The sequence below is a fragment of the Vulpes vulpes genome, chromosome 4, assembly GCF_048418805.1.
Source record: "Vulpes vulpes isolate BD-2025 chromosome 4, VulVul3, whole genome shotgun sequence".
Taxonomy (NCBI): Eukaryota; Metazoa; Chordata; class Mammalia; order Carnivora; family Canidae; genus Vulpes; species Vulpes vulpes.
This window is the reverse complement of record NC_132783.1, coordinates 68,419,610-68,439,270: the sequence shown is the minus strand read 5'-3', so window position 1 is coordinate 68,439,270 and position 19,661 is coordinate 68,419,610. Positions and strand designations below refer to the sequence as shown.

Genomic DNA, 19,661 nt, shown 5'->3' with positions numbered 1-19,661 from the left:
GAGGAGGTGGCACTTGTTTCAGACCCAAAAGGTGGGAGGGAGGGGCTGTGGACTCTTGGGGAGCAGTGCTTCCTGCAGGATGAGCAGGTTCTCGGTGCTGAGAGCAGCATGACTTCTTCAGAGCAGAAGAACACCAGGTGGGACTGGAGCTGAGACAATGAGGGGACGGTAGACAGGATGAGGGAGCTAGACCGGCCCTAGCCAAGCACCTGTGTAGGTCATGGGAAACTGGATGTTGTTTTGATGCCAGGGAAAGCTGCTATACATTCCTGACTTGCTCTGGTTTAAGCTACAGTGAGGTCCATCTGGCCACTGGGCAGAGGGTGGTGAGGAGGTGACACCAGGAGGAAATGATGGTGCAAACATCCCTCCCCTCCACTGCAGGAGCAGGGGTGAGGGCACTTCTTAGAGCCATTGCCGTGGCCCAGGCCGAGAGGAAGTGCCTTGGCCAGGGGGTGCCAGGCTTGGCCACCTTCTGGAAGGCAGCATTTACAGTGGCCTGGCAGTGACAGGAGACCAAGAGCCAGGAATTAAGAGTGAATCCTTGGCCGTTGGTCCTACAACTTGGCTGACCTGGTGCCCCCACCAAACTAGGGGCACTTGAGAGGGTGGAAATGAGCTGGAGAGAATGACTAACATATCTCCTGTATAGTGTTTTAAAACTTGGATTCAAAGTACAGATTGCACTATACACACATATTACACAGAAGTTAGTTTCAGCAAAGAATCTGGGTTCTGGGAAACTTTCATGAAGCCAGATAGCAAAACTTCTGACCAAATGATCTTCTTTCAAAGGCCTGTCCTTTCTCGAATGTTGTCTGACTTCATTTCTGTTCTTTATTAGAAACAAAAATGTGTTCTTATCCAGTGAGCTCTACAAGAGCAAATAGTGATAGGTATGTTTTTTTTCCCCAGGGACAATGTGAGCTTCCTCCCCAAAACCTCCTGTGTAGACATATCAAATACCCAAATGAAAGCTATTGGTTGCTACCAGCACGACAGGCTTTTAGAAAAGAGTCTGTTAGCATACACAGAACATTGCTTTATACGCTTTTTTAAAAGCACTCTTCTTTATATATTTTTTAAAGATTTTATTTCTTTATTCATGAGAGACAACAGGCAAAGAGACAGAGACATAGGTAGAGGGAGAAGCAAGCTCCCTATGGGGAGGCTGATGAGGGACTCAATCCCAGAACCCTGGGATCACAACCTGAGCCACCCAGGTATCTCTAGATAGAGATTCTAAAATGGGCAGTAGAACAGCATGTGGAGGATGATCTCATTTGTGTAGGTTAGTTTGTCAGTGAATGAGTGAGTGAATGGAGCAAGTAGCCTAGTGGGGTCCTTTGTTGTTTTACCACTCCCAGGTGTGCATGTGGGTGCTAGAAAGGGTAAGGTGATGAGACCCACCCGCAAAAACTTTCTTCCTGTCTCTGGTTGTGGCAACCACATCCCGTAAGACCAGTTGAAAGTGATCCAGTTGGACAGGTCTCTGTGTTTCCAGTTAGCTTCCTACAAGCCCCTAAGAGAGTGGAGGGCTCTGTGTCTGCTTGAGTGGATGTGTTCCCCAGGGGCCAGAGAAGGTCCCAATCAGAATAACAGTGTAGAGGTGGGGTAGATCCTTAGGTGGATACTTGGTTTTAGGTTTAGAGTTAACGGTGAGACAGTGAGACTTTACTAATATGATTTAAATTAAATACGGGAAACCAATGGTTTAAAGTTACTTTCTTAACCACCAAGCAGTAGAGCTGGCCCATGGGAATCACACCTTCTTTCTGCTGCCTGCCTCCTGATAGTGCTACTTTGTCTACACTGAGTATAGGGTTGGGCAGAGGGGAAGCAGAAAGCAAAGGGAGCCTGGATGAATGAAAGTGGACCCTTCTAGAGGACACCACCAAGAAGATGGTTTGGCACATAGTAGGTACCAAATAAACGTTTGAATGAATGGATTGAAATGAGCACTGAGTAGCCCAAGAAGCTGATTTGTTGAAGTTATCTAGTATCTTTTCTCTAGCAAGTAGACAGAAGGATATTGCTTTGCATTTAGGAATTAAGAAATGACTTAATTACTTAATGACTTAGCTGATTCAAAACCACTGTGTCATTGGAATTCACAAAACCCTGAAGCCATTAGGACTAAAAGGGACCTAGGAGATGCTTGAATCCAATTCTTTCACCTTATTGATGAGCAATCCAAGTCTAAGAGCCCTGAAGTCACACAGCTGGGCAGAAGTTGAGGCATGGGCCACTTCGGAAGGCCCCCAAATCCTAGTAAGAGTATTTAATGGCTCATCTAAGAAATAATGCTTATGATCCAGCATCCCAGGCACTTCAAATCTTTATTTTTTTTTTACTTCAAATCTTTAAATGCTCATTGCTGTACATCTACATTTCTTACAGAACAAGAGTAAAAAGTATCCTCAATCTCATTACCAAAGACAGCCTTATAATGTGGCGGATCCATCTCTCACCCCGTCCTCCCCTGCTGTCTTTTCCCTTCTCCCTGCACACACAGGTCTACCCTGCACTGGTCTCTCACCCAGCAACCAGTCAGGGACATCATTCCACAGCAGCAGGTAAAATGCCCACCAGTATTTTCAATGACTGTAGAGTCACCCATTTATTCAATCACTTCCCTGTCGATCATCATATGGTTTCTAATTTTTTTTTTTGCCATTAATAACAATGCTGAACTGAGCTTATATTCACATATATATATTCTCCTTGAGGTAAATTTTTAGAAGTGGGAACTGCTGAATCCGAAGTGAGGGCCCACTCATTCATCTTGTCTTGCCCGTCTCATAAATGGCCTTCTCAACAGTTCATCGTCTACTGCACGAAGAGGAAGAAAAGGGCTATACATCACTTTATGTGAAAGATATGTGCCCTGAATAGAAATTATTTTAGTAATTGTAGCTCAGATAATTTGAAAGGCTCACCATTGAAAAGAGATCTTCCTGGTAGAGAAAAGGAATTCTTTTCAAAGGTGATCCTTGCCTCCCTGATGTATTTATTTTGGAAGAACATAATGTCTCCTATATGGGTTCTAAGGAGGAGTGAGTCTGCCTTGGAACCGAGTCCAGGATATGGGAGCAGAGAGGCTCACGGTATGAATGTTGATGCCCACGCATGCAGGAGCCTTTCATACAGGCCGTAACGCAAAAGTAGCTTGTTCCAATGACTTTGACTGATCATACATCATGGTTTTGAGATTTAAGTAGGTATGATTTTGAGATTTAAGCATGTGGTTTTCTCGCTTGTCAGAAAAAACCCATTCTATCTGTGTCCCTGCAGCACGTTGTCATTAGTGGGAGCCCCCGATGTGGGCCATAAAGCTTCTCTCCCCTTCGCACTGTTATTCCTTGTCCAAACAGGACACTCTCTCAGCTCAAGTCTGCAGGGGGAAAAAAGTCTTTTGAATAGTAATTCTTATGTATTTTTAACTTTTCCACAGAATTATCTAGTAGCGTTACAGCTGCGATGAGACAGGGCACAGAGGCCAAGGGTTTCTGGGCTATACTCCCTGGTGCCAGCCATCTGTGCATACGTCATGCAGGCTATTGCAGTGACGCTCTGTGTCCTTCTTGCTGGCCCAGCCCCTGTCTCTTCCAGTACCTGCCTGTGCTTCAGTTCTAACTCTGACTTTTGTTCTTTGGCAATTTGTTTCTGTGAAAGACAAGAAAGCGAGTTCTGTTGGTTCAGGAAGCACCCACTGAATGCCAGCTACATGCAGACATGGGTATGGGTGCTGAGGGGGACAGCCCGCTCTCTGCATCACTGCCATAGCTGCCAGCCCTCCTCAGAGGACCTTCCTTAGTAGCCCTCCATGCAGACAAGTACAAACGAAGTGATGCTGATGGCCAGGAAGCAAATCACAGCTCAAGGAGATTTATTTTGTTTCTAGTAACACCCGCCGGGCAGCAGAGGTCTGGATGGATGAATACAAAAATTTCTATTACGCAGCGGTGCCTTCTGCCAGAAATGTTCCTTATGGAAAGTAAGTGTCACTTGAGCCCTCTCATGCTGCTTTGCTCAGGATCATTGGAGGTGGGTGGAGCCTGTGGTCAGCCCACACCCCATGAACCATTCTGCCTCCCGGAGTCCAGGACGGTTGCCCGGGTATCAAAGCAGGGGCCTCTGCTCAAGGCTGGCCGAGGGCCCGAGGCAGGAGGTGTATGGGAGGTGGGACGAGGGTGTGGGGCAGGAGTGTGGACGGGCCCCACTCCACTACCCAGCTCAACCCTTTCTCATCAGTAGTTTTTCAGATTTGATGTAAGGAACTTGTCCGTTCTTAAAGCTGGTAAAGGAATCTTGTTTCCCTCTCCTCCAGTATTCAGAGCCGATTGGAGCTTAGGAAGAAACTTAGCTGCAAGCCTTTCAAGTGGTACCTGGAAAATGTCTACCCAGAACTAAGGTAAGCCACCGGGGATCAAAGGCCTCGCTTTGTAAGGGCTCAACGGATGTCAGAGAGGCAGTGAGGTCCCAAGAGGTAAAGAAGTGAAGGAAGGTTGCACCTCAGGCAAGAAGCCAGGAGCTGGGGTCCCGGTTTCCTCACCCTGCAGTTGTCCCAAGGCACCCCTGAGAATGCAAACACGCACCCTGAACAGCGGCCTCCTGCCAAGTGACCTTCCCATTCTCCACAGAGGTGGAAACAGTCCCGGGTGTCCCCTCATTTACCTCCTTCCCTATTGGGAGAGGACAGGGGCTAAGTGACCAAGGTCTGTTGTGTCACCAGCTCTGTAAGTTGGCTCCCCCAGGTGTGCACTTTGGGCACCCTCTGCCCAGCAGGTACCTCTCCCCAGCCTCCCTGTTCTGGCTCCTAGAGCTTCACCCACGTTGCTCATCTTGCCCTAGTGAGCAAGTGTCCAGAGCCAAGGTTAGTGCAGGTCCTGGCAGAGGCCAAAGAATAAATCCACTCTGCCACTCCCCACCTTGCTTCTGCTGCGAGGATGCCGCTGCCCCTCCTGTGGGCTGGTGAACAGATGGCAGCGCCCAGCAGAGGTCCAGAGCCCGGGACCCTGCCTACAGCAGCGCCTCCCCCTCCAGGCTTGTTCTTCCACGTGTGACATGGAAGTAATAACACCGGTACCCTGCTTCCCACCTGGAGACTCACTGATGGCAGAAATACTCTTCTGAGTCTTCTCTCTACACCCAGCATTTCATCTTAAATTAATGAGAGCTCCACATCCTAAGGGAGCACTGAGACCCTAATCAGAGGGCTTGCAGGTCTGCGGGTTTCAGGATCCATCTGAACTTCATCTTCATAATGGGATTGCCAGACAGGTTTTGCTTTAATGTGGCACATTCCTTATTGTGAATATTCCCAGAGCATCGCACAGCGAGTCCCCTATCTCCAGCGCAGGGACAGTGAATGCAAGAGTCACGCCCATTATCTTTTGTGCTAACGGCTCCTTCAGAGCCCTTGTCACAGAGATTTGTTTGAGAGTTAGATAATGTGGCTTTGCCTCATCGCTGCTATTCACTTACATCGCCCTCTGGAACTGTTTCCTGTGCTTGGGGAAGTAATGCATAACATCATGCCACATACCCCCACCCCACCCCAGAGAGCAGGGACCTCAGAATGTTCTCCTCCCTCTGGCCGCCTCCATGAAGGATGGCTTTTGCTGAGGGCTGAGAAAGCCATGGGGGCTTCACCCATGGGAAGCCTCCGGTCATTATCCCCCTCCTAGCCAGTGAGGGGCTTCACACCAATGCATTGTTGCCCTGAAATGATACGTACTTTGCTTTTGCTGTCACAGTTGTCTGTGACTTGGTGGGTGATGATGCCAGGCCGAGTGACATTAAATGGAGTTTCACCCTGAGGACACCCATGATTTGGAGTGACATCGGGCCTGTGCCACTTAAGACCATATGTAAAGCTTTGAGCACCACACCAGCAGGTGAATCTGCTTCCCCACATCCATGCCAGATAAGGAAGAGAAACACCAACTTAATATTCGTATTGTGTCTGTAATAAGCACTACTGTTTACTGGGTGCTTGCTATATGCCAGGCACTGGGCTGTACGTGCTTACAGTGAAATGTTTTCTGTGATACTTACAACAGACCTGTTCTCAGGTGCTGTGCAGAAGAGGGGTTTGAGGTTTAGAGAGAGTGGGAGTCTGAGAGGTGACACAGCTGGTGCAGGGCCCAGGCCAGGCACAGTTTTGGGTCAAACCCTAAGGCATGTTGCCCCCAGCCACCGTGCCCTGTTTCTGTTTGTCTCAGCTGCCTGACAAAGCCACTCGAGCTCTCCCTTCCACTAGGTAAAGGTCAGATCTTAAGTCTCCTGGGAAGTTCAAGGCAACAAGACCTGACCTTATGAATTGCTCTTCTAAAGAATTTCCAGCAGCCTAAGATTGAAGAATAGAGGAGCTTTTCCTTTCCAGAAACATTTCCCTGGTAATGGAATAGAAAGAATCCTTCTCCAACTTGAAGTCTTCACTTAGGGTTAGCAATCCAGGGCTTGTGAGAAAAGCTGCCTGGCTGACACAGCCCGCCTGTGGGAGGAAGGTTACGAGCCAGGGGAGTAGGCCTCCTCCCGTGGTTCCTGCTGCCCGAGACAATCACTGAGCATGGGGGTGTGCAGCCTGCAGAATCAAGCAGATGTTTCTCCCCTTGCTTTCCAGGGTCCCTGACCACCAGGATATAGCTTTTGGGGCCTTGCAGCAGGGAACCAACTGCCTGGACACTTTGGGACATTTTGCTGATGGTGTCGTTGGAGTCTATGAGTGTCACAATGCAGGGGGCAACCAGGTATGTGTGTGAGGGTCTCAAGCACCTGGAGGCCCAGAGAGAACAGAAAAGGGCTCTGAGCTTACAAGTCTCAGCTGCTGCCTTTGTCCTGTGACCCAAGATGTCTGAAGTAGCCCCTGGCCCCTGCTGGTTACCCACCTGCGGCTGCAGGATCAGGTGGGATACCCCAGACTTTGTCATCAGCCTCAGGCCAGGCCCTGCTGCAGCAATGAGGGGGATAGTACTTCACGTTGACATCCAACATCCGTTGTCAAGGCAGGGCCATAGCACTTGTGACCTTTATCTGCTCCTCTTCTTCCTCTTCCTTGTCTTCCTGTCACCTCTCTCATCCCTGTGGTGTATGCTCACCCCAAAGCACCTGTCCTGTGTCTGCATCTGTGTCTGGTCTCCGAGCATGCTTGTAAGCACCAGCCCCCTGGCTGGTTTAATTGGTGCTTAACCACAGCCCCTATGGCTGCTGCCAAAGTCATATCGGTCCCTACCTATAAGATAACAGTGGATTAGATAGAAAATATTAGTCGTCACTTGTCCTGGACAGTGACAAGCTGACACACACAACTTGTCCTGGAAGCCTAAACCCCCATCACCTTCTGTCCTTACTGAAAACAAGACAGAGAAGTGACAGCCTGTAGGCCTACATGTTCCAGAGGACAATGTTCTAGAAAGCAGTTTTCCCGGAAGAAAATAATAAGCATTTGGTAAAATGTGGGCTGTGTACACAAAAAAGTTTGGGTAATGCTAGGTACTCTCATCTCTTTGAAAAAAATGCCAAGCTCTAAGAGGACCTGCAGTTTAAATGGTGGGGGTGCTGGGAGGGGGTTAACTCAGTGTATCTCAGATTTATTGATCCCAGAACCTTCTTTAAATAGAAGTATTTTTAAAAGAGTTGGTTGTTCCAAGTCCCCCCAAGGAGTACCTGGGCAGACTGCAATCCCCAAATGCTTTACCTCCTCTCTTTGCTTGGTAATATCATTTTAGCAGTTGCTTGGATCGATCCAGATGTCCTAAACTAGACAAGGGAGGGAGAGCCAGCTTCAGGTGGCAGCCAGGGCCGGTCCAGCACACACATGCCACACTCGGGCTCCTGGGGTCTCACCTTTGTCCTGCAGGCACAGCCCCTGGCTCCTGCAGATGCCCCAAGGACAGACTGGGAGCTTTGGGTGAGCACAGATCCAGCCCTGGGTGCAGCCAGATTTGTGGATTTCGAGTATTTCAACCTATGATATGTGGGTCCCCATTCGTACTCTTTCCCAGACCCCATAGATGTTAGGAGTCAGGTGGAAGAGCTGTAAGGAGAGAAGGAAGGAGAGTAGGGGGGGAAGATGAGGCAGGCAGAGATGGGGACAGCAGGGAGGGAGGACTCCATAGCCAGAATGGAAATAACTAAAATGTTGCCTTCCAAAAAGTTAAGCTTGGGGAAGACAAGCTTCTTGTATCTAACGATTCTCCAGAAGCTCAGTTGAATCTTTGTCAGAAAGGTGCTTCAGAAAGGTCGTGCCTCTGGTAAGCATGAGGGTGCTTCTGGTCTTCACAGCAGAAATTCAGAAATTTGGCTCATGCATATGCAGCTGGGTGAAGTGCACCTTCCCCCTGCATGGTACACAGCAGAGGACATGTGGCCCACGTTATCCACCATCTATATCGCTGGACTTGTAATACCAAGTTGGACTCACGCGTCTCCCCATTGAATCACTGGGGTTTCCCTCTGTCACGTTTGCAATGTTCTGGTGATTTGGTGATAGTTAAAGGGGTCAGTCCCTTATATTGTAGCAGCTCTACTGGGCCATGAGAAGCCTTACTCTGTAGAGCATTTGAAAAGTAAGTACCATGGCTGCGAGTGAAGGACTTTCCGTTGCTCCACACCCCGCCTTCTCCGTGTCTCAGGCACCTGCTTCTGTCTTGGGCCCTGTGCTTGGCTCTCACCCACTCAGCATGTTCTTAGGAGGGAAGGGCACCTTTTACCCCACAGCCGATTAACAAAAGCTGGTGGCTGCTGGGCAGCAGGCTGCCATGGCCTGTGTAGCCACCACCACTTATGATGGCTGGTGGCTTTGGCTCTGGATCCCCCAGATCCTGCCTGCAAGTTGGTCTGAGCCGACCAGCACTCCTCTGCAAGCCCACAGGGAGGCTGACTGTCCTGGCCTGCCTGGCACATTGCTGGTTTACACCTGTTTCCTGTGCAATTACACCTGTGCAATTTTTAATAGCCTCCCCCACTCCCGGTCTCAAAGTAGCCTGGTTCAGTCACCCTAGTTATAGGCACTGGAGCTCACTGATGACGAGCTGCTCTCAGGATGCCATTTGGGAGGGAGAAAGTAGATTGGGACGGTGAAGGAGGCCAGCGAGACACTTTCGGGGAGCTTCTGGGTTTGCACCTCCCAGTGTGGGGAGGGAGGGGCACCCCGAGTCCACAGGGAAGTAAGCTCTCATGCTCTGGGCCTCCCAGACCTCTCCCACATCCCTGTCCACTTGGCTGCTCATGAGTGTCCTGCATCACGTTCTTCATTGTGTAAGAAACTGGTAAGCGCCCCCTAGCTGGGTGCATGGGTGACACTGCTGTGCCATGGCCCAGCCCAGATGTCGGCCTGTCCCAGTGCTGTGCGGGGCTGTCATGAAGAACAGACATGACAGCAGGTGCACTATTTTCCCTTCTGTTATGAGACTGTTGCTGTTCTCACAATGATGTGGGGCAGAGCGGGGCTTTCCTTCCTTCCAGCAGGTATCTGCTGAGTGCCCACTGGGCTAGGTGCGGTGCCCTCAGAGATCCTAGACAGGAGGACATAGCCCTGCCTGTCCAGGGAGCAGGTTTCTACTTGATCTGAGCATTCCTCCCATGATTTTGTGCTGGAATCACCCCGAGAGCTTATTAGGAAATTCTGGGGATGGGTCTCCTGCCCAGAAAGCCTGATTTCACAGGCCTGGGGTAGCAGAGCATGGGGGTTTGTGATGGCTCCCGAGGTGGGTGACCCTAAACAAGCAGCTGCACAATAAGAGTTTTCTAGAAGGAGAGACCACATGAGTGGGTGACAGGCAGCATGACAACGTAGTGTACGGTCATCTACAACCTGGGAACACCCTCCTCCTGGACCAGCCTGTGGCCCAGAGAGCTGCCTTCTAGAGCAGCACCAACCAGTTGTGCTTTGTATGATGAGAATGTTCTAGATGTACACCATCCTATATAGTTCCCACCAACCACATGTGGCTACAGAGCCCTCAGGGTGTGGCTGAGGATGTCAGGTGTTCATTCTGTTTGACTTAATCAAGGTCGATAGTGGCCACCATATGGGGAAGTGTGGTTCTGGAGGCAGCAGGAAGCCAGAGCTCACGCTTGCCACTTGCAGATGTCCCGACTCATAACCCTACCATGAGTAAGTCCCATCTGAACTGATGGAAAGCAGTGCTTTTTTGAGTGGTGTGCCACACGGGTGAGGAATGAGAGGATAAATAACATATCCTAACTGAAAACAGGATCCCATGCTCTGGACGAGTAAGGTTTGTTATCTGGTTTCTGGCTGAGCCTCAGCAGACACACAGGAAATGGGAAAATTAATGGCCATGCTTTTTTAAGAGTGGCAGCTCAAAAAAGCAATTCTTAAATATTTATGAACTTTATTTTACAAATTCAGATCATTGAAATGCAACAGAAGAACAAAGTGGCAGCCAGCTCTGTTGTTTGCACAGCTGAATTAGGTTTTCTGGAATTCAGTGTAAAGTCTGCTTTAAAATAATTAAGCACACAATAGCAAGAAGGTGGTAGAAACATCCGTACGTGAGCTTTCACTGGGTATCTGCAACCCTTCCAACATCGTTCAACACTTGCTTCCAAAGAAGTATCTAGAATCTTACCCACAAGTGGGGGCATGATGAATGAATGGAAGGCGGGGTGCAGGCGCTCCTTCCTAGGACCTTTTGGCCCTGAATGCTGCCCTGAAGCACAGGTGATGCTGAGGACCTGTTGGCCCTTTGGAAGCCCTGGCTGAGAAGCGACAGCATGCAAGGTTGGAATCAGCCCTCGGGGGAGGCGTGTGGCCCTTCCCGGAGAATGCTCTCCAGTGCTCACTGCCAAGAGCTGCTGATGGGGACAGGTGGGAACAGGGCTCTGTGCTCTGAAGTTTGAAAGACACTAAGGAAAATAGCCTAAGCAGGTTCTTCTATTCTCAGGCTTCCAGAGCCTTTAAGAGCTTCTTTGTGACTTTGCAAAAAGAAACATGAAAGAAACATGGCCCAAACTGTTTCCCAAACTTATTTGACCTGAAACTAGCTTTTCATAGAATCCCTCCTGGAGCACACTTTGAGAAACACTCAATAAAAGTGAAAACATTGAAGCCAAGGAAGGTGAGGGGACTGGCTCCAGTCTGCCTCCCTGTAGGAGAGGAGGAAGCTGGGAACAGGCTTCCATTTCCTAGGTGGGCTGCCTGTCTCGGTCAGACCGTTTTTTCCTAGGTGACCGAAGTACCGAATAGGGAAGCCTCTTTAAAAGATCATTTATAAATAAATGAATGAGTGAATGAATGAATGAATGAAAAGATCATTTTTCCCTCCCTTATCTCCATCCCCTGAAAACAGAAAAAAAGAAAAGTAATCTCTCTATAGCACTTAATAGCACCTAAAGTTATATATAAATGTATTCATGAGTTAGTCATTCTTCCGCTGGAGAGCCAGCCTGGTGTGAGGTCCTTCGCTGCCCCAGACCCAGGCCTGGGAGTGCCCGAGGCCTGCAGGGAGCAGTGTACTGTTACTGGAAGAATGGCTCAGTCGTAGCAGTTTTCCTGCACAGATAGCAGAGGGGGATGCGGTGATAGGGAGTGAGTGTGTCCCAGTGCTATTCTGGGTTGGAAGATGCCTGGCTGCTTCTGGATCCCGAGGTCTCGCTTGGGTATCGCCTCCTTGGAGAGGTCAGATCCTACAGTGAAGGTCGGAAATCCTTCCTCTTGTCACACTCGTGGCCCTGCCCAGAACCTTCTGCTTGGGGCCACGCTCACCCATCCTCTCCATTCTCTGGCCTCTTGCCCTTTTAGACAGTCTTAATTAGCACTCAGAATAAATGGTTGTACTCTCAGCCCTTAAGGGGTGTGTGTGTGTGTGTGTGTGTGTTTGTGTTTCTATTTGTAAAAATCATGAGCAAGTTATTTTAGCATCCTCTGGCTTGGTGTTCCAATCTGTAAAGTGGGGGTAATAGAAGCCCCTCTCCTGGAGCTCACAGTGGTACCCAACACATAGGTGCGCGGTGTTAGCTGTGAGAGGTGTGTGTGTAAATATGCAGATCCATACCTGGGCATCTCAGACCTTCGTGAGCATCAGCAATTCAACTCACGGCTCAGTGGTGAGGCTGCACACCATGTATTTTGCTTAAATAGGCCATGTATAATTTATCATGTTCATATGTTACAATACACGTTCACAAAGGTGGTTTCCAAACCACACCTGCTGGGGGACAGGGTCTTTGCAAAATAGTGTGGATGGAAAAGTTGGCCCTGAACTGTCCATCCCATGGGAACCATGCACAAGCCATCCTGTTTCCAGCTCACCTTCCATGGTAGAAAGCTGAATGTGGCACTTCGCTTTGTGTCTGGGGCTAAAATCATGGATACTGTTTGTCTTAGTTACTCATGTTCTCAAAGTCCTTTTGCCACATCAGCCAGTCAACCCAGTGATACGCTGGGAGGCGCCAGTTGTGGCTTTGCGCTTTGGCAGAAGGTCATGTGTCAGGGGCACCATTGGCTCAGGGGCTCCAGATCTGCACTCCGCAGCATGGCCGGTTCCCTCTCAGGGCCCCATCACTTCCAAGTCCTGCACGTGGCATGTCCCTGACCTCCTGTTTTATGTTCCAGGAATGGGCCTTGACAAAGGAGAAGTCAGTGAAGCACATGGACTTGTGCCTGACGGTGGTGGACCGGGCACCCGGCTCGGTCATAAAGCTGCAGGGCTGCCGAGAGAATGACACCAGACAGGTAGGGCGCCTGCACGCCTGGGCCCGGCCTTCCTCTGCACCCTCCGTGGCCTCGGCAGCAGCACGCACCCCAAGTAGATTGCCTGCCCTGGTTAGCGATGTCCAGCCGCCCTGTCAGAGCTCGCCCCTGCTCTCCACCGTCTCCCACCCTGCTGGGGAGCTCCTGGCATTAGCAAGCACTCCCTGAATCCCATGCTGGGTGAACGTGGGGTGTTCGTGTGCAAGGTGTGGGGTGCGAGGGCTCAGGAGGCTTCCCTGTCTCCCAGGTACACAGGCTCTGGGCAGCATGCCTTCTGCCCTCTACCTCCTCTGAGCTGCTCCACCTTGAGTTCACCCATCCCAGGTTATATCTTTCCATAACTTTTTTTTTTAACATTTATTTTAAAGGGAGAGAGAGAGTGCAAAGAGCAACAGGAGGGGCAGAGAGAGAGAGGGAGAGAGAGAAACCCTAAGCAGACACCCTGCTGAGCATAGAGCCCAACATGGGGCTTGGTCCCAGGACCGCAGGATCGTGACTCAAGCCAAAATCAAGAGTCAAGAGACCCCACTGATCGAGCCGCTCAGGCACCCCTTTCCATAACTTCTTGCTTAATCCCTTTATATTTATGCCTCACCCTCTAACCAGACTGAAAAGGAAGGGGCTGTATCTGTATGTCCAGCTCCTGGGAAGGTCTATAAACACCTTCCCTAGGCTGGAACTGCAGTAGGGGCTCCCGACCTACAGGTCATTTCCTGTTCCCTGTGCCGTGCCAGGTGAGCAGTGCTGCTGGTCCCTTTTTCAGAAGCATCTTTGTCACAGCCACTTGTATGTGGGCCTCCTGAGAAATTTGTCTGGTGATGTCAGTGAGCCCGGGAGAGAGGTGGGTGCTGGTGGCTGTGTGTGTGTATGTCAGTGCTGGCTGTGATGACTGGAACCCCATCACTTTCTGGCTCCTCAGACCCCTACATGTGGAGGCACGGACCCCAGGCCAGGGAGTGGAGAGGGACAGCTGGAAGGACTGGGCAGGGTGTGCAGCAGTGGCCAGCCACGCCATGTGGAGAACACAGTCCAGGCTCAGAGCCCACTGAGAAGTTAGTGAAACACTGACCTGCAGATAAGTACTAGGAAACAAAGTGAGGTTTGTAACAACGTCACCAAAGGGGGGGTGCTTTCATTCTGTTTCATTTTGGTGTGCTAGTAAACCCACAGCCCTGAAGAAAAGGCCTATAAACACACCTTTAAACACACACATACCTTTATTTCTCAAGTCAGCTGTCTGATGTTGCTTATTTCTGATGACGTTCTCATTCTTCCCACGCCACCAGATATTTTACAGAACAGTTGCATGTTCTTATTTATCCATTAAATATTTTTACTTTTTAAGTTTCTAAAAATGCTAAACAAGTAAGGTCGAATTGATAAGACCTTCTACACACACACATACTCTTCTAAGTGTCTATCTGAATATATTACTTTTTCCAAACAGTTCAGATTGTTCTTAACCTTTGAAGCTGATTTTCTCTGACATGCACCCTGGTGGTAGCTTGAAGACATGCCTTTTCTTGAGCCATGGGGTAACGACTAGTGTCAGAAATAGAGATGCAGCCAACAAAAGGAACTTCCAATGTGCCAACACATGGAGCCCTGTCTTGTCTTCGTACAATCCCTTTTTATATGAGATAGGTGGGTGTAGGGAAACTGAGACATGGAGCCTTCCAGAGCCAGGAGCCTCAGTGGGCTTCTAGTCCAACACAGATTTCACAAAAGAGGAGGCTGAGACCCATAGAGTCAGCGCATCTCTCCGATGTCACCTGCCAGGACCAGGTCCCTTGCCTAGATCCCAGTTGCCAGGGAAATGCTTGCATCTGTCCATCCCTGGCCTGCTTGCGGGGTGCCCCTCATTCCCCATGCTGCAGAACCCCAGCCTGGCTTCTGATGGACGCCTAACATCTGGAGGAGTTCAGTAGGACCTCACCTAATTTCAGAGCTAACAGCTGTTCCTGGTGCGACTCCAAGTCTTGGGAAGCATAATGATGCCCCCAAGGCTCGTACCATGGGCTGGAAATGTCCTGCAAACAGCTTGTATGACCCTGAGATTTCGCCCAGTGGAGAGCCGTGTGGGGGCTGTTTCGCTAGAGCCTCGATGTCCTAGAAATCTGACCCATGATTCTGGGCTGACGACACTGCCTTCCAGAGACAGAGCTGGAGTTTGGTTATTTTTTTAAAGACCTCTCATTTAGCTGACGCTTTGACACATGACAGGCACAGCCCCTCCAGAGAAGGGAATCAGATTCCATTCATTCCACATTCTTTGTCAAGCCTGATTTCTGGCCGCTCAGAGTGACACTGGGATGTTGGCAGCACATACACACTTTACATGACAATGGAGGGATGATTGACAGCCAGGGAGCCAGAAAGGAGGCCTTGATGGGCAGGTAGCTGTGACCTCCCCACTGCTCATCTGATTGCACTGAATTTCACTGTTGGCAGAAACTCCAGGTTAGAGATGGCGTGACTAAGTATCATAGGGGCCTTGATACATCCTAGCATCCTCTTCTTGTGCACAAGCCAGTCCTGGAGGTGCTGGGTTCATATCTGCCTCGCTCTACCTCTTTCCCCACCTCATCCATTTGCCCTCTGAGAGGAGGCTTCTCCGCTAATTTTATCTTGAAACTACACCGTCTTGCCAGTTGGGCTATTTGGTTTCCAGGCACGTCTGTGTGTTCGTGTTGTGTGTGCATTTGCAGAGTCAGAGGGGAAGGGGAGGCAGGAGGAAGAGAATTCAATTCCACGGTGTCAAAAGGATTTGCAAAAATACTTACGGAAAGGAGCTTTAGTGCACACAGTGTAAAAAATTAATTAGAATCACAGACTATATTAATGAAAGGAGAGCTTTTGGGGAAAAAAAGTGTGATCGTTTTTTCTTTTAAAGAACAAACATTAGAAATTTTTACATAGGGGTAAACAACAAGGTGAGGGGACCTCAGATTTCTTTTAGGCTAGCCTGTGGGCTGTTTTCTTTCTTGTTTGGTTGGTTGATTAGTTGATTGGTGAGTTGGCTGGTTGGTTGACTGGTTGAGTTTGGTTAGCTGGTTGTTTGAGGTTAGTGGGTTGGTCTTGGTGGAGGGAGGATGTACACACTCAAATAAGAAGATGCTACACCCTGTGCTTTACAAGTATCACATTTGAGGGGCACGTGGGTGGCTCAGTGGTTGAGCGTCTGCCTTCAGCTCAGGTTGTGATCCTGGGGTCCTGAGATAGTGTCCCGCGTTGGGCTCCCCACAGGGAGTCTGCTTCTCCCTCTGCCTGTGTTTCTGCCTCTCTCTTTGTGTCTCTCATGAATAAATAAATAAAATATTTAAAAAGAAAGAAAAAAAAACACGCAAGTGTCACATTTGGAACTCAGCAAGTATTGCTTGGTCCCTGCCATGCAGAGCACTGGGGGCCCTTGGCGTGGCTGAGACAGGTTTGTCACACCCCCCATTGAAGAGCTCACAGACTAGTAGAGAAAACAGACAGTATTAGAAAGGGGTTCTTCAGCATGACATCCTGTCCACTCAAGCATCTCGTACCATTCCCCTGCTTTAATTGTGCATAAGGCCCTCAGTGGGAGCACGGAGGTGCCCAGGCCACGGCCTCTGGGCAGGGCTACCTTCCGTAGCCAGGGGTGGGATTGGGGTCCTCTTTCTGGCTCAGCTTCTTGGGGCTCCTTCTTTATGGTGAAATATTCTCATATGGCCTTCTTGTGGATGAATGCAAATTCCCTACTGGAAGCTCCCTACCTCAAGTCCTTGCATTAATCACTCAGAATGGCCAGGTGTCCTTGGCTGCGGGGACAGCCAGGGAAGGGGGGTGGTGGGGTGGGAGAAGCCATCCTTAGCAGGCCCAGCACAGAGGTTTTGAGTTGCAGACCAAGGCAGAGAGCGTGGGTTTCCTTCCTGGATGCTGAGCCACCCCTGGGCTGCTTTCTCTTGGGACAGCTGGTAATTCCTCCATTATGATCAGAGATTCCACCCCCACCTCACCCCCAAAAAAATACTTGGATTTTTTTGTTTGTTTGTCTGTAACGTAGCTAGAAGACCCTGCAAATGATGTGTTTCGTACTGTTTGGTGTGGGCTCTGATCGTAAGGCACTGACTGTCCTGTCTCCTGCAGAAATGGGAGCAGATCGAGGGCAACTCCAAGCTGCGGCACGTGGGCAGCAACCTGTGCCTGGACAGCCGCGCGGCCAAGAACGGGGGCCTGAGCGTGGAGGTGTGCGGCCCCGCCCTGTCCCAGCAGTGGAAGTTCACGCTCAACCTGCAGCCCTAGGAGCGCCCCGAGGCCCAGCCGGCCCAGCGCCCACAGCAGCAGGCCAAGTGGGGTGATCACCTTATTGATTATGTTTCTTGAACTTTCTGCGAAACTATATACCTCAGTATTCCATCATGGTCTGAAAGTCGGAGAACTTGCACGAGGCCCAGGGCCCGGGTGGACACCGCGCTCCTCGTCCCGTGGGAGGCGGCGAGGGCCGCCGCCACCGCCACCACCACCAAAGCCCCAGCGATCCCTGGGAGGGCCCGAGGAGCCGCCCGAACACGTACCGGCGGGGGGCAGGGGGGCAGGGGCGGGAGGGTGCAGGGAGTGTAGTTGCGACATCACCGCGAGGAGAACTCTTTTGAAATCTCCATTTTCGATCCCATCGAAGTCCCATCTGGTTTCCACGACGCCGAACCGTGTCATTTTGCAGATTTCTGTTCTTCCCCTGTCCCGCTCCTCCATCCCCGCTGTCTTCCCAGCACAGCCCCCTCTTCCACGTGATGTACTTGCTCTGTTTGAATATGAACTTGTCTATGGTGGGACACTAAGTATAAATATATATAAGGAAAGAATGTACGGTCAGTTCCTTATGGTTTCTGTAGGTTGTCCTCATCGTGTCAGTTCCCCACAAAGCAGTTCACAGCCGGAAGGACGGGGACCGGGCCCTCCCCCAGGGAGGAGGTGGCCTCGTGGCCCCTGGGAGCCCCATCAGTGAGCAGGTGCTGCAGGAGCCCCTGGGGGCTTCAGCTTGGAAGTCGCTGCTAAGTGTCGGAATCCATTTGTTGTGCCCTTGGTATCTGTAAACCTGGATGGGTTACTTATTTTGACAAACATTACTTTGGGTCTTTTAAAATTAGATTTTTTTTCTCTTAGGGAAAAAGCAAAAAAACAAGAACCCAGCCCCACAGCTTCCAATAGGTGAGGGTAGGAAGCTGTCCTAGACAGGCATCGGGCTAATCGTGAGTGTCCCATGAGCTGGCAAGACGGCCCGAATCTGGCCTGCCCACACTGTCCCTCCCAGGCCTGTGTGCCTGCTTTTGGTCATGGGGCCCCGGATCAAGAGTTAGGAGAGGGGGATGCCAGACGATGCCTAATCAGTTGACGTGGAGGATTCCAGGCACAAAACAGGAGGCTTGTGCTTTAGGAAGCAGGGGTCCGTATAAACCACAAGACAGCTAGGAACTAAAAGCTGTAGCAGGAAGGGATGCCCAGGAAGGTGCCTGCAGAGCCCCCTTGGCCCCCTACAGAATGGCTCCCTCCTGCCTTCTCCCCTCACTGCCTTCACCCACCCCTCCCACACGTATGCCCAGCATCAGAGAGGCCACCCCGGGACCACCCACAGCTGCTGCATGGTGGGGCATGCGTCAGACATGCACATCCTCAGGCCCCTTTGGGGAGGGCCTGGAGGTCACAGAGTGAGAAGTGGCCCTAGAAGATTCTGCTAGGTTGACACTCTGCAAAGTGCCACTCTCTTCCCTGTCCCTTTCTTCTAGGAAAGGGGACACTATTGGTCTTTCTTCCTCCACTGCAAAAGCCCCATGTGTTTGCCCTGGGACACTGGGCTTAGGTACAGAGGCGTGGCTGGGCCACCATCCTGCGTCTTCCTGCCCTCTGTCAAGCAACTAGATGTGCTCACAGTGCACAGGGAAGCCACAGCTGGCTGACCTCTGCACTGTCTTCAGAGGCTGTCGGGGCTGCAGGTAGGCCCCTGGGGACAGTGTCAGCTCCCTGTGCGAGGCTGCTGAGGGCAGGTGGGGTGGGAACCAGTCTCGGTACTGGTGATTCTGCCTCAGCACCTGCGTTCCATCATCGGACCCTGTCATCTGTGAGCTCCTGCAGGCATTAGCAAAAAATACCCGTTGCTAGCAAAGAAATCTGGCTTTGATGTAAAACCAGTTCGAGTCAGGTTGTTGATGAATCCTTCCCCCACACGCCCCCACCCCACCCAGAACTCTCACCGAGCTTGTACCATCAGGATCCCTGCACCCCCCTGTTCTGGGGCTGTTCCCCGTCCCTGAGTGGGTGGGGGTGGCAGGGGTGGCCGGCCGTGCGGGCCTCGTGAGTAGAGGTGGGCCGGGAGGGCTCCCTGGAGGTGGGCTATGTTTACAAGACAACAGTGTGCCAAAGTGACTTACTGTGGTTGCATTATTTCTTAGTCATCGGGACGATCCCACCCTCTCACTCCTGTTTTTACAAATACAGATTCTTTCCCAAGAGCCCTTTGAGCAAAGCGTGGCGAAGTTAGTCGTCTTCTCTCTGATGGTCTTTCTTATGTCTTCATAAAAGCTAAAATGATGGTATCTGTGAGTATGTTTTGCAAATTCAAAATATAGTTTGGTAATTTTTTTTCCAGTTGATTTTTAAAAAAGAACTGCTGTACAGAGCTTGTACTTTGTCCATTTTATAGATGGAAACCATCCTTGAAAATTGTTTAACTTAAATAAAGAGAAGATACTTTATAGATAACGCTCTCTGGCGGTGGCTGCGGTCATTCTTGAGCTTTACTGGAGGGGGTGACTCATGTCTGAGAAACGGCCTGTCTTCTTTGGGGACCCTGCTCAATGACCATTTCCTAGCACACTTTTAAAAGCATTTGCTTAGTACTGCTGCGCCCTTGTGGTGTTTATTCTTATTTGTAGTAATAACCATTATCGTCGGTGGAGTGTTTATGATGTGC

At 50.3% G+C, this 19,661-nt stretch overlaps 1 protein-coding gene across 1 annotated transcript in view; it reads left to right on the top strand.

Moving 5' to 3' along the window:
- The window catches only part of GALNT2 (polypeptide N-acetylgalactosaminyltransferase 2), a 190,043-nt gene extending 170,593 nt beyond the window's left edge, over positions 1-19,450 (top strand). Inside the window, exons 12-16 of the mRNA XM_072756007.1 lie at positions 3,905-3,997; positions 4,331-4,414; positions 6,629-6,755; positions 12,587-12,706; positions 16,841-19,450. Of these exons, the coding sequence (XP_072612108.1) occupies positions 3,905-3,997; positions 4,331-4,414; positions 6,629-6,755; positions 12,587-12,706; positions 16,841-16,996 (580 nt within the window). The 3' untranslated portion in view covers positions 16,997-19,450. The remainder of the gene's footprint in view (positions 1-3,904; positions 3,998-4,330; positions 4,415-6,628; positions 6,756-12,586; positions 12,707-16,840) is intronic.
- Positions 19,451-19,661: the final 211 nt, after the last annotated feature.